This window comes from Rhinolophus sinicus, chromosome 2 (assembly GCF_057876585.1).
Source record: "Rhinolophus sinicus isolate RSI-liver-muscle chromosome 2, RSI-T2T, whole genome shotgun sequence".
Taxonomy (NCBI): Eukaryota; Metazoa; Chordata; class Mammalia; order Chiroptera; family Rhinolophidae; genus Rhinolophus; species Rhinolophus sinicus.
The window spans coordinates 155,950,564-155,965,449 of record NC_142502.1 but is presented as its reverse complement, the minus strand read 5'-3'; the positions used below and the strand labels follow the sequence as shown (position 1 = coordinate 155,965,449).

General features: G+C 35.4%; 1 protein-coding gene across 32 annotated transcripts in view; it reads right to left on the bottom strand.

Moving 5' to 3' along the window:
• The window catches only part of NRXN1 (neurexin 1), a 1,058,790-nt gene that overhangs the window by 114,596 nt on the left and 929,308 nt on the right, over nt 1–14,886 (bottom strand). For 17 of the 32 annotated variants that reach the window (XM_074331970.2, XM_088796171.1, XM_088796173.1 and 14 more), the window contains one exon: nt 12,744–13,063. In XM_074331970.2, the coding sequence (XP_074188071.2) occupies nt 12,744–13,063 (320 nt within the window). Of the gene's footprint in view, nt 1–12,743; nt 13,064–14,455; nt 14,546–14,886 lie in introns of all 32 variants that reach the window. The other 15 variants (XM_088796166.1, XM_088796167.1, XM_019719268.3 and 12 more) reach the window with 1 other exon arrangement.

Genomic DNA, 14,886 nt, shown 5'->3' with positions numbered 1-14,886 from the left:
AGGAAAAGGAAGAAATAAAGGCCAGGAGCTATTTTATTTTCATACTTACGATGGCATAAATATTATGTAAAAGGAATAAGTAAACAAATGGAAGTTCCAAGCATATTATTTAGAGATATGAAACTAATTACTGAAAGAACTCCGAAAAGATATCTCGGGGGGGAAAAAAACGGTGGAGAGGGGATGGATGGAGGATTGCTGCTTTTTATAGAAACCATCTTCAGAATCATATTGATTTGTTTTCATATGCTTGTATTACCTTAATGAAAATAACTAAACAATTGTCGCCACTTGTTTTGTATACATACAGCAAAGCATAAAAGTGATCTTTGCCAGCATCCTGCCTTTAGCCTTAGAAATTATGTAAAAGAGTAGGTTATAATTAATATTGTTATTAGCAATTTGAGGTACCACCCATTTATATATATTGTATTTTCAAATAACCCACCCAGCAAAAATAAAGGCCTTTGACCTTTCCTAGGCTTTATCTAGAATTGTCCATCATCAGGAATTAACTCCTCTCCCCAAACTTTAGTTAAGTCTTTGTGTCCAATTAGTATTAGGCGGCATGTTCCTCTAATCTTTCCTGTTACTCCTCTAGTGCTTTGCACTAAGTTCTCATTTTAAATTGCCTACGAAAATGTCACAGTTTTTACAAGCTGTATCTCGGCAATGACTATCTTTTCAAAACATTATACACTTTCCCCAGTTCTATCTGGTTTTCAGCAACAGTCAATGTCTAAATAGTGAGCCTATGCCAAGCTTTTCTTGAAACCCCGTCACAAGTGGCTCGTGCAAAGTGAGTCTGTAAAGGGCGTCATATGATTAGGCTTTCTCGTTGTTTGCCTAGACATTTGCTCCTGTTTATTTAAATAGTCAACGTTAGCTAGAGATATCAAAAAAATCATAGAGACTATTTGAAAATATGAGTTCTTGGCTCTTCAAGATGGCCCTACCACTTGCACAGTTCTAGCAACCTGACGGGCTCTCCACAGGCACAGTGGGAGAGGTCAGCTTCTGGCTCCTACAAGGGGTGCTTTTACCCACGTAGGTAAAGCATCATAACCCAATAAAGATGAGTCGCTATTAAACCTCTGAAAAAGTATTTTACACCCACTAATCTGTAGCCTGTTAGGCAAAATTGTACTGTTTTGTACCTTTCTGTTTTCCATCATAGGGACAACTACTGGAGCTTCCTTCCTGGACTTATTTAAATGTTTATAGCACAAACTGAAATGAGAATTTTGTCCCTTATACATCACATCTTTTTGCTGAAATAAGTATGTATATAACTTAAGAAAAACAACAACTGTATTTTAAAACTGTGTCTTTTCTCTGCATATGAAGGAAACAGATTTATTTTATTTCCTTCTTACATTTATTTCATTTCCTTCTCATCATCTATACTCTCTGCAAATATTGATCAATCCAGAAAAATTCAAGACTAGGTAAACACAGTACTTATCTCAGCACTGTAATATGTACTCTGTGTTCATTAATTTATTTATTCAAAAAGTATTTCTTAGGAGTTCTCTTTGCAATAAGAACTTTGTGAGGTGTTAAACATGCAGATTAAAAAGGCATACATAGGTCTTGATTTCAAGACACTAGTTAAAAAAGAAAACTAAAGTAAAGATTACAGGCTCTGATAGATAATTATATATGTATCCACTTATGTGACTGTCTTTTTAGCTATCTCTCCAAAGTGCTATGAAAACAGGAAATGCATTCTGCTTAGCGTTTGGGAAAGCTTCAGGTTAAATGCAATGTCTAAAATTGTCCCGTATCATTAACATTAGCAAAAGTTTAGAACTTTATGAATGTAGTGTCAATTATTAGTAAGATTACAGGTCGAATTGCAGCCCAGGAAGAAAAAAATGGAGGAAATAAGGACACGTTTGGCAGAGGGGACAATATAGGCAAAGGTTGAAAGTGAAAGTGGGAAGTTGCATTTTGTGTTTTAGGAATGAGCGGCTCATCACGGCTCCTCCACCAATGACGAGGTGCGTTACACTTCTCTTTTCCTTTTCTGAATCCAATTTCCAAATAACATAGAATGCAAGGGCATACTGACAAGAGCGAACACATAAGACAATAAGGCAATTAAATAAAACATGGAAAACTTCAGCTACAAATGTAATTCAACTTCTATCTGAAATTACAATGCAAATTCTTACTTTGGACAGTGCAAAGCCATCAGTTCAAGTGAGACCAGAACAAGTGAGTCATTTGGCTGCCCTGTGATGTCTTATTTGCCTTCCTGTTACTATGGGTTGTATGTTGACAATGTCTAGAATTATCACTAATGGACAGTTAATGCTATGCTTCGAAATGTCAGAATAATGTCACCACAAAATTTGAAAGAATTTTGATAAATCCTTTTCATTTCTGAAATGAAATACAGACTTAGAACCAGAGGACTTCCATTTAGAGGAATGTGAACATTTTCTATTTTCTTTTGAAAGAAACTGATATTCCCTTTGGCTCCGTGGACACAAGTACCTGCACTGTTTTCTAGCTACTCACACAGGCTTTTGACACATGTAGAGGTAAACTAAGAGGTAGAGAAAATATGAAAAGTCTTCCACCAGTGTTCCAGGGCCAAAGTTGTACTGCTAAATTTTCATTCTCATACTTGAATAGACTCCTCATGTGGTTAACCTGCCAATATCTTGGTTGAATAAATTTGTTACCTAGTCCTTGGATACCATTGGCCAAATTCAAGCCCCTTTTTCTTATTTGAGATTTGCATTATTGTATGTGAATCTGCGGTGCCTAGAATAGGGTCTAGCATACACAAAGCAGAAAGGAAAAAAAGGAGAGTAAAGAGAGAAGGAAAAAGAATGGTGGGAGAGTGGAGATAAGGATACTAAGCAGGGAAAAAGTGACCACCTACTATGTGCCAGATGCTATACTATGACCTGTGCTTGCAAGTTTGGGTGATACTTCCCAAAATATCTGTCATCAAGATAAACATTATTTTTAAACTCCCATTTTTATTGGCTCATGTTTTACTCCATGCAATAGTCCAACACTGATGCTGACATGTAATAGGGCTTCCTCGATAGCACAGGATTTATTCCATGTAAAGATGAAGATGATTCCGCCACATGGCTCACAGGGGAGTCTCCAGATCCTGCTTGACTAGGAAACTCCTAAAAGGGGATACAAGGAGCTGGGGCCGCCATCTACCCTACGGAATCTATAGATTGGATGATACCACCCATTTTAGAAGCTTTTCACAGAACGTGGGTAATACCAGAGTCAGGGTAATGTCTAGCGCATTGTCAACACTCAGGAAATGTTAAATAATAAAAGTGTGCTGCTTCAGTATTCTTGTTATTAAAAAGGGACTGAAATATCTCCCTTCCTTTAAATTTGCTTCTGAGTTTCAATTGTGTCAGTGATGCTGCTAATAATAGACTACATCTGTGTTGTACAAAAGCTTTGCTATTGTTGATTTAAGGCAGTTTATAATGTATGTATGGATTCACTAATAACCTAAATGTCTGAAAAATGGTTCTTATTATAAAACACTAAATCACTAGGTACCTCATTTTATTCTGAAGAATATAATACCTTGAAAAGTGCATTTTATATGTTAGGTACACAAAAGATATTTGCTAATTTGTAATTTTAAGTAAAAATATTGTGTATTTACAGGGAATATATACCATGGGGTGTGTGTGTGTGTGTGTGTGTGTGTGTGTGTGTGTGTGTATGTATGTATAATACATAATATATATTGCACACACACTATATATATATATACACTGCTACATTGTGTTTTGTGCAATTATCACTTAGAATGCTTCCTGGAGAAAACATTGGTTGACATTGGTGTTATCTGTCTGCTTGAGATCTTATATAAAGAGAATACTGATGACGAGAATTCAGTGAAAGCTGCTTGGTAAGTGCTGTATAAAGGAAGAAGAATTAGCTAAACCTTCTCTTAAGGTTCCAGCCTAATGATGTTAATACATTTTTTCTTATCTTGCCAACAGGTAAGAAAATCTAAGATAAGTTCTAGATGATAGAAATTTAAGAAATTATCATAGAGATTTAAGTTTAATCTTGATTTATTAGCTTATTGAACAAAGCTTACTGTTTTACGTATATCAAAGAAAAAAAAAACATTTTTACACACATATATGCACAATTATTTTTTTTATACTCAGATGATTTTCTTTCTCCTCCCCTTTAAAGAAGATGAATATTGCATGTAAAAGAAGAATACATCAATAGATATAATGCAAAAATACCGATGTATTTGAAAACCAGAATTTCACAAAATATGGGACAAATCATTCACAGTACTGACCAAAACAAAGACATGAAAATAAGCCTCTATTTTTGCTCCTTAGACATTAACTAATTTATTTAGTAAAAAGATATTCCTTTGTTTTACAACTGAGACTAGAAATATCAAGAAGGTGTCAACCTCACCAGTCCGTTCTGAGAAAACACCCACTGAAATTACTGCCACATATTAATTAGATACAAACATTTAAATCACTATATTTCTCTGAGCCTAATAAAGATTTAGCGAAAGATATTATAACAAGAGTCACAAACCCAGTGTAGTCCACCTCACAGCTGGAAGTACTTGATGTTTTCAATACCCAAGTTGAAAAAGGAGCATATCAGGAATTTTTAAGCTCCTTGATGAAACATATTATCAAGGACAGTTATAGAAATCATATTTGCAAGATTCAGTACCATACTGTGCATTAGGTTCTGTCTGAGAACAGCTGGGACATAGGTACAGGACATTTCTGAACTGCTCAGTCACTGAAATTGGTGGTGGTGGTGGTGGTGGTGGTGGTGGCAGGTTGAATAAAATAATGTGGCATATAGGGATCAGTAGCCAGTTCCTCCTTGTGCAGTGTATTCAGTGTTTCTGGTCCTCTCTTACTAAATGCCAATGGCAAGTCTCCCCCTGGATCATCATGTCCCCCAGACATGTCCTGGGGGAATAGTGCTGCTTCCCTGTGGAGAACACCTCATTCAATAGAGAATTTAGCTCTGCGTGTGCCACACAATTGGTGCTTTGATTCAGAAACATCAATTCAGAGCTATTTCTTCAAGGGCAGAAAAAAGGTAAGAAAGGGGCTTTAACTTATACTTTGTACCTGAGGAATGCTTTTCACAATATAACCATCATTTGTATAATGGTTACATGTGTCAGATATTTATTTATTTATTTATTTATTTATTTATTTATCTATTTATTTATTTGGATGAACCATAAGAAATTTCTATTTTTTTGGTAATAAAAAACTGTCAAGTAGAAGTAATTTTATAGACTTCACATAGCACATTGACTCATCTAATGCTCACAATAAGCTTACGAAGCCATAATCCTCTATTTTACAAGTGGGAAACAGAGGTATTGAGAGGCGAAGGAACTTGCCCCTGGTCACACAGCCAGCATGTGGGGAAAGTTAGGCTGAGATTTAAGTAGGGATTCTGGCTTCCAGAGTCGATGCCCTTGACCATGATTCCACATGGCCCCCTAACAGCCCAGGCCAGTACTGTCTTTTCAGACCATCAGCTCCCAGAACACAGAATCAGACTGGGAGAAATTGTCTGGGAAGAGTATGAAAGAGGGAGATAAGTAAGCGAAGGAAGGAATGGGTTATCCCTCAGAGGACACAGGTATGAAATGACATGACCTCTAGAGGGCACTGTGAAAAGCTAATTGGATAGGGAAAGATGAAGAAGGGAATGGAGATATACCTTCTAGTGAGGCAGACAGGAGGCCAGCTGCGAAAGATTGTCCCAGATGGTCATCCAAGGAAGTTGTCCTTTATCCTAAATACCTAGATGGATTAAGGAAGGGAATCACATGAACATATTTGCATTTTTGAAAGAGCTATCTGACAACTGGGTATCACATTGAGCTGATTAAGAGTGGGAGAAGACAAGAAGTGATGAGATTCTGAACAGAGGCTATATTTAAAGGCACAGGAACAGATCACCTCAGCATACCCTGAAAAGAAGCTTGCTGCATCACCTTGAGTAAGTTATTTAGTCTCTCCGTGCCTCAACTTTCTTGAATAGGAATAATAATACCAAGCTGTATTTTCTGAGTCTTCATCTCTCGCTCACACACATATGCACCCTAGAATGTGATTACACTTCTGATTTAATAAACAAGACACTTGTTAGTGTCTTGTGTCCACAGGACCACACGGGGTAGGGTACGTGCAGTTCACGCCTCTGTCCTGGCCTCCAGCAGTCCTGCCCCTACACAGCCTTTGGGCCACAGCCCATTTCCCTGCACCTGGCTGGGCCCCTGGGGTGAAGTGCCTCCTCACTGTGACTGTGAGTAGGGGTGGGGAGAGGCCTTGACAAGGATTGGGGTTTGCTTGATATGGGGGAAGAGCCAGAATCCTTATGGATGAGTCTGGGACCCAAGGCACCCAAGTATTTCTCTGCTGGTCCATAGAACTCCCAAGATCCTGAGAGATGGGGCTTCCTCTGGGAAGAGTGGTCTTGGCAGCAGCTCCTAGGGCCTGATTCTGCCATTCTCTGAGCATCCCTGATGTTCAGTGCATCGCAGCCCATCCTCACCCTGATTCTCCATCAGGACCCACACACCTGAAGCAACAAACATACCCTGCAGGCTCCAACTGTGCCCTGTTTGCCTTCCAAGGAAATCACACACTCCACCCACTCAGACCAGGCCGTGGCCCCAGACTGAGGATGTCCCTCATTAAAATCAATCAGTCAATCTTGGTACTCGGTTCTTTTCCCTGTCTTCTAGATCTCTAATACAGGAGTTAGTTGCCACTGGCACTATCCATACAGGGAACAAGCTTGTGGATCAGACGTTAAGTCTGAATTTTGATATGCCAATGTTCTCTCATAATTGATGCCCATGTAACTAATAATCTTTGCATGTCTATTTAAAAAGCATTCCCATTTTATGACCACACTCTCACACAAGCATCCCCTCTCCTCTTTACTTGTTTTCTATAGCACTTGCCATCCCAAGTATGTTTTTGTTTTGATATTTATTGTCTATCTTCCCCAACTAGAATGTAAGCGGTATGCAGAAAAGTGTAATTTTGTTCAATGCTGTATTTCCAGTTACTAGAACATTGACTGGTATATAGTAAGTGCTCAGTAAACATGTGTTAGATAGACAGATAGGTGGATGGATGGATGGATGGATGTATTTGTCTAGAGCTTGCCTATCCGAAGACATCTTAAAACCCAGCTTGCATCCACCAACAGAGCACGTTTTTTCATCTATTGAAAGCACCGGACTCCAAAGAAAATGTACCGAGCAAAATAATTTTCTTAAACTCTTTAAAATTTATATACCTGGGTCCTTTGGCTTACCAGCAATGAGGGGGGAAACACCTTCTAAGTAGGGTTGCTTATATACATTTAAAATTACAATATATTACACTTTTCTTTCCCAGCACCATTAGCTTGAGAACATGCTTTTGCATGTATTTTAAAATCTCACCCAAGTGTTTTTCTTTCCAATATGCACTAAAATCTGCTATAAAAATGTACATTAATTTTAGTGAATTCAGCAGAATGATTGGACTAGGGAAAATAAAATTAATTATTCATGTCATCAGTATTTTAAAATGCAGAGTGGTTATCAGGAGCATACATAATTATAAATAGTGCAATTATTTTTTAATAATGAAGCCACAGCTAAGGTTAATATTTTTAATAAAAAAATAAAATTTGGTTCTTTGAAGTTACAAAATGCATTTTGTTAGTTTTAAATATTTTTCATGGGAATATGTGTGCACTCTGCTTACATTTTTCAAACAAATAGCATTAATTTTTCATGAGACTATCCAAATCTTCCAGGAAGAAATAACAGTGTCTAATATATTCAAATACACTTTTCTTGCTTGAATGCTAGTTAGGTTTTAGTTTTGTTTTGTTTTTTTGTTTTTGAACATTCCATGGGAATAAAATGCCATTGACTTCAGTAGGACATTGCATATGTGAAATATACATGTCTCTGACAACCTAGCAATGTTTTTAAATCCTCAGTAGTTCCTCTTCTTGAGTAGATCTGCTAACTCCCCTCTGAAGAAAAGCCTAACTGGAACCATAGACTTGACCCAATACATTTCATTCATGTTTATCGATTCTGTTCCACTCCATAATTTCTTACAAACAGTTGCAAACATAGTCTCTCCAGTCAAACTCCAGAATCTTTCAAAGCCTTTTTCTCTCTACTGTCTCAGGATTTTTGAAATGGGATGAAAAGAAGATGAACAAGGTTAAATATTCTTGAAACTAGGTAAAGATACCAGCGTCAGTTTCTGCTCAGAATGTAAAGGACAGAAAACTATTTATTATTCTTATGAAGTATGATTTTCCCGCAAAGTAGACTTTATATGTTCTGTACAAGTAGATTGCCACATAGTTTACAGACCAAAATGGGATGCTTAGGGGGTCAAAGGTGGATACTATTAATAAATATATTGGGACACCAGGTGCACATAAGGACTAGACAGGCCAACTGAGATGAATGGCTACCACCCCATATAAAAGTCAAGGATGAAACCTATGCTTTATTAAATAATCATCAGAAGACCTAATTAAGAGCATCATTACGAGAGTCAGTGAAATTTCAGATCTCAGTACAATTCAAGAGATTCCTAGTTCAACCCACTTATTTTAGAGAGGTAGCAGGCTTTCAAAATACAGTGAGGTAAACCAATCTGTCCAGGTTACACAACGAGGTACTGATTGCGTGGACCATGAAAACCAGGTCTCCTGATTTAATGTGCTCTTTCCCTCGAAGTAAAAGGCATTGCTATGGATCCATATTCTCTACAATATGTATAATGCATGTAAAATATTCTTGAAGGAAAGAACCGGAAAATCACAAAATGTGCTACAAACATAGATCAGAAGAAACGTCACAATCTTGATCTTCAAAGAAACAGCACAGTTCCTCAACTTTCTTTATAGACTGGCAACCAAAGGGAGTGAATGTTGCCCTTTGCATGTTTGCTTACTTTTACTTATTTACATGAAGTTATGTATCTATCCATAAAACATTGCTAGATTATTCAGTAGAAGAGGGAACATTTAGCAGTTAAATCCTGCGTGACAGTCCTGCCCCAACCCCAGAAGTTCTCAGCATCCTGAAGAACTTTAAACTATCAATTTTTAGCCTTCTAGAAAGTTTCACTTTTTTTAGATGAGTGGGCCTTACGGAAACATTTATATATTAAATATTTTAAATAAAACAAATTTTATGAACTTTATGTAATCCATAAAAAAGGTATTATGAATCTTGTTATATTACATTTTTTAAAAGCCATTTAATCACAAGGGTTGGTAAAGGCACCCATTCGTTCGTGATATAAATCATATCTTTCTACAGTAAACAGACTGAAAATTGATCATCATTCAGAGAAGAAAAACGTTTTTTTTTTCCTTTTTAAAGCACTTTTACTTTTAAGTAGCAATGTAAACAAGATCTTATGGGATGAATAGTCTTTTATATTCTGTGACTCTATGAAAACCGAAAATAAATTTCTCCCCTACTACTTGCCCTGCAGGATGGCTGAAGAAAACCTCATCTCATCTATTTGAAATGAATCCAATTTAATCCTGCTTGACCAAAAATCTGTTTCCATAGTTCTAAAACATGCAATCACCCCAAGGTACATTGCCATTGCAGCTAAAGTGGCTCATTATTATCACTGAGGAAAATATACTTTGATTGAGAAAACAGTCCAGTATGCTTTTTGAAAAATAAAATGACCCTTCCTAGACCACAATTTAGTGAGGCAGTGGATGAAAGCAGGCAGCTATGGCCACTACAGACAGGGTTTAAAGGAAGATGCTGCATCCAACTTGCAAAAATGAGTCTAAGATTACAGTCCTAGAATTAGCATTACAAATTAATCTCATATTTAAGCTTCCAAGACTTTAACAATTCTAAGGAACACACACTTTAAATTCTAAATGTATCAATTATATCTTTGTAGTTGGAGGGCAATTTAAAACTCAATTGTGAGGTCAAGAAAATGTGAACAAATTGTTGTGTTACTCAAAAATAAAAATTAAAATTAAAAATTAAAAAAATTTCCTTTCTTCCCTACTAGATCCGCCTTCCCTACGTATATATATATATATATATATATAATCTTTAATCATATATATACCATTATAAAAGAGAATTTTAAAAACTCTTAGTCCAACTTGAAGATACTGTTTCCATAATTGAATGTTTGTAACATATTAATCCAAATTATCCATTTCCTGTATTTGGTCTGTTAAAAATCGAAAAATTTAACATCTATTTTTTAATGAACCTAGTAATCATTTGTTTAAGTCAATAGCCCTTCAAACGAACTGAGTAATTACTAATTGATTAGATCATTTGCTTCTATAAACCACTGCTGTCTTTAAACATGTAATAGCTTATAATAAAAGTCTGTTCATTGGCAATTAATGGGCAGTTAACTGCTTTACATTAATTAATATTATACAATGCATAAGCTTTTATTTCTCCAATTGTAGGTGTTTAACTTGAAAATGAAATAGCTATTTTACATGTTTTCTTAAAAAACCACACAATTTCTTAACATATAGCAGTTACAAATTGATAAAATACATAAAAACAGAGCTGATCATTCTTTTCCCCTTATTTTGGGATATGTTTGATTTACCTAGGAACTTTGGCAACTGTAATTTCATTAATGATGAAACAAGACTACTAAGAAAAACATCTGGTTCTTTCAGATTTTATTCATGGGAACATTTTCAGCTCAGAATATTATAGAATGTCTTCTTATGAATTATTTTATATAAAGGAAATAGTCTATCAACTGCTTTTTGTTTCATTTTCCCTGTATCCAATTCACCTTAACTTGATTATTGTTAAATAACCATAAACAACAATCATAATAACTAATCATCAATGAAGTATCAGGAAAGGATATCAAATGGAGCTATTGGGTATGCATTAATCTGTCTAAAGTCAAAAGTATCCAAGGGGTTAAGTGTTGTTATCAACAATCTTAGAAGCCCAAACAAGATAGAGAAAACTGACAAAATAATTATACTCTAAGCACACATTCTCACTGAAATGTATATTCCGTAAGGGCAGGGGTTTTTGTTTGTTGTTGATAATGTATCGTCAGTGTGCAAACACTGTATGCAACATGTAGAGTGATCAATCAATGTATGTTAATAAACATCCTGTAAGACTGTCCATTTTACGTTGTGGCCAAATGGAAATGAGAGAGGGAGGGAGGAAAGAGGGACAGAGAGAGGAGAAAATGCCACATATACTATGTTTTTCACAAGACCGGGTCTTATATTAATTTTTGCTCCAAAAGATGCATTCGATCTGATTGTCCGGCTAGGTCTTATTTTAGGAGAAACACAGTAGGTGCATATATCCAATACTACACTTACGAATTTACAATTGTTTGGTCATCTCCCTTCACCTAGGACATTTTCTGTCTGTTCCTCCCACCTCTTCCTACTCAAAGTTAAAATCAGAATGTATTTTCTTCTCTTTCTGGTAAACTTATGTCAATTAGTAGATAGGGTACTGATGCAACAGAATTAACCTTTTTTACTCTCTTTCTAACTCTGACATTTGGTCTGGTTCAAACATTTGAAGTAAAAGCATTAAAAAAAATAAACCATGTCATTCTTGCTTCATTAGAATGTGGGTTTCTAGAAAAGTAACAATAATGTATTTGGGAAAGCTTTATATGGCACCTACCGAAGACAATCACTATTAAAAATAAAACAAAAGGAAACACTCAATTTTGAACCAAGGTGAACATAACAATCCTGAGAGAATTCAAAACAGAATATGTACAAAGGTTATAAATGTCAATAGGAATCTATTAGCATTTAACAGCATTTCAACAGTGTTCTGGTAGCTTTTCATATAATGTGAGCTCTATGAGGTGGGTAGTTGATTTTTCTTTCTTTCTTTTTTGAAAATTCTCCAATACCTAAACCAATGCCTGATACACATTAGGCAATCAATAAGAATATCTTGATTTAATCAATACACTTCCAAGTTATACAAATTCAACATTTAAAATTCTACTTATAAAAAATAGTAGACATAAGACTGAACAATTAAGCTCATTGACGTGAATTCTAGGTCACAGTAGTTACCCGTATATCATACAAAATATGTTAGCCACAGACAGTTTTTAAGTACCATATTTTGAGTCTCTGTCCTCAGAAAAACAGTGCTTTTCTTATAGATACTAAACCCTATTATTCACCGTGACAGCCACATGCTTACCAATTCAAAATTTTAAGACTCCAAAATCAATAGAAGTTTTGCAATTTATCTTTTAAGATTTACAGATCTGTTTTTATTTTATTTTGATGAAGTGTCAAACTTGAAAAAAAACAGGGCCTTTTAAATACTTCATTAATTTACTTGTTCACTTAATTTAAACAGTGGAAACCCTATGTAATTTGCAGACAATCCCCTCAGCTTGGGCTAGACCAAGATTATTTAATGAAGGCTATCAGCAAGCAGCAAACCAACCAACACAAAGCAGTTTATAAAAGCCCGCAAATCTCAAATCAACGGCATAGACACATAGCGTAGTTAAACTGAGTGCATTATATTAAGCAAGAGTCAAAGGAAGTCGTAATGCCTGAGCTCAGAAACAATCCCATTTTAGAAAAGACACTTCGGCAGTAAAGCCCTCTTTCAGAATCACAGGTCCAAAAGGAAGGAATGAAATCCGCATACTCACCTGGCTAATGGGTTCTTTCGTAGGGGGCTTTCCTCTTCTGGCTGTGCTCGTAGCCAGGGTCGTGGTGGTCTCCATAATTGATGTGGACATCTCTGACTGCATGGCAGTGGCTGTCGACTCAGTTGTCATAGAGGAAGGCACTTCACCAACCAGTCTCACATTTCCCACTATGGCGATGTTGGCATCATTTTCGGCTGCCATATTCAGAACTTTCAAGCCATTGTAGTAAAGCCCAGAGAGCTGGCCCTGGAAGGGCTGGCCCTGCTCTTTCCCGCCAATTATTATGGTTGCTTGGCTATTGAAGATTGTGAGCTGACGCCCTGTAAAAATAATATTACATACATGCAAAAATGTTGATTGTGAACTCTACATTCTACAAAGGATGATAAAACAGATCTTTCATGGGGTGGATAATGAGAGCAATAAACTATAAGAGAGGCATTTGACTCATAATTCATTGCTGATAAATGAGGTGTCCATGAAATGCATAATCATTGGCAAATACTTGTAAATTCTCAATTGATTGTAAATGTAGTGCTTTTGCTAAAAGACCAATCAAGTATATGTATTGTAAATCAATTTTTAGTGGATCCCTTTCCATTTTATCTCAAGATCTTATACTATTGGTCTCTTAAGGGTAAATTGTTGAATTAAAAATGTGATTATATCTACCATTTCAAGTATTTGTCATTCTAAAATTACCACTGGCAGAAAGTAATCTCTAGCAGCTGATTTCTAATTTTAAATTCATGGTAAAAATTTCATAATTCACTTAATGGCCACAGGTATCTACATGCTATTTTTTAGAAACATTTATGTTTTTGAAGGCAATGGTCCATTGTTATTTGAATTATTCTATTTTTCCGGCAATCACACTGAAAAGAAATGCATGGTTTACACTGAGCATGTCAGAGACAAAAAATAAAAATAAAAAATTCCAAAACTATTTTTCTGATTGTCTTTCAGCAAGTCTATTAAAACAAAACAGAATGAAAAAATAGCTTCAGATGTAAAAAGCGGCTTCAGGAATGATACACAAACCAATGGAGAAATTATGGCACATTTCCATCAAACAGCAATCCTCAGCAACAGTACCAATATCATTAAATTGAGTATCCAGTTTTAGCAGATTGCTCTCTTTTCTTAAAAAGCATGCACACAACTTTAAGTTCAGTTTTAATTAGGGCTTGTTCCCAAATGCTCTTAGAAGGTTGAAAACGTTAAAGGGACTTCATTTTGACCGGCAATCCATATTGCCCACTATTTAAGATGCCTAGAGTTTAAACCAAGAGTTTTTTTGTTTTGTTTTGTTTTGTTTTTTCAGGACCATAATAAAGATATCAGAACTACATATATTTTAGTTAATAATTTAGAGGCTGGAACATGTAACGTAATCTATGAATGATTTATCATTTTGGGTTAATGCTTGCTGTGAGTACCTTCATAGATTGAGTTAGTGGATTATATTTAACAGTCCCTTTAACCTTAAGTTAACAGGGTAAGATTATTAAACAGCTGGTACGTCTAAAAATGTATAGAAATTATTATACAAGGTATGCAAATATTACTATCTACATTTTACTGTTTTAAATTTGTTTTTAATTTAGTTTTACGGAAAATTTATTTTTTATGTTTATTAGTGTTACAATGAAGTACTACTTGGTTATGTTCAAATTATTTTTTTATTTGAAGTTTTAATCAATGTTTTTTACCTTTGTCGAGTAGCCATTCATCAACTACTCGACCAAGTCGATATGGAATTCGCTGTCTAGCAATCGCCAGGCGCTCGTTATCATTGTTTCCTTTAAAGTTTAAAGAGACATTTCATTGGTTAAAATCTGTAAGGTCAAAGGTTAAAAGTTAATACTTAAAGCTTGAGCTATACAGTTGCCACATGATTTTTTGAAATTTGGAATTTTAAAAAGTTCTACCTAGAACATTTCATGTTTCAGACTTGTCATTCATTCATTTATTTTATTTTAGCAAACAAAATTATTCCTACGTTAATTGAAAATTAGAAATCTGCATTTGAGCTAGGTTATTAAACTTATGTTATAGACAGACCCGAACAACCAATTTAAACAGCATATAATAGCTTTACAAAAAAATGACCATTGATCTCAGGGTTTTGTCTTTTTGATGT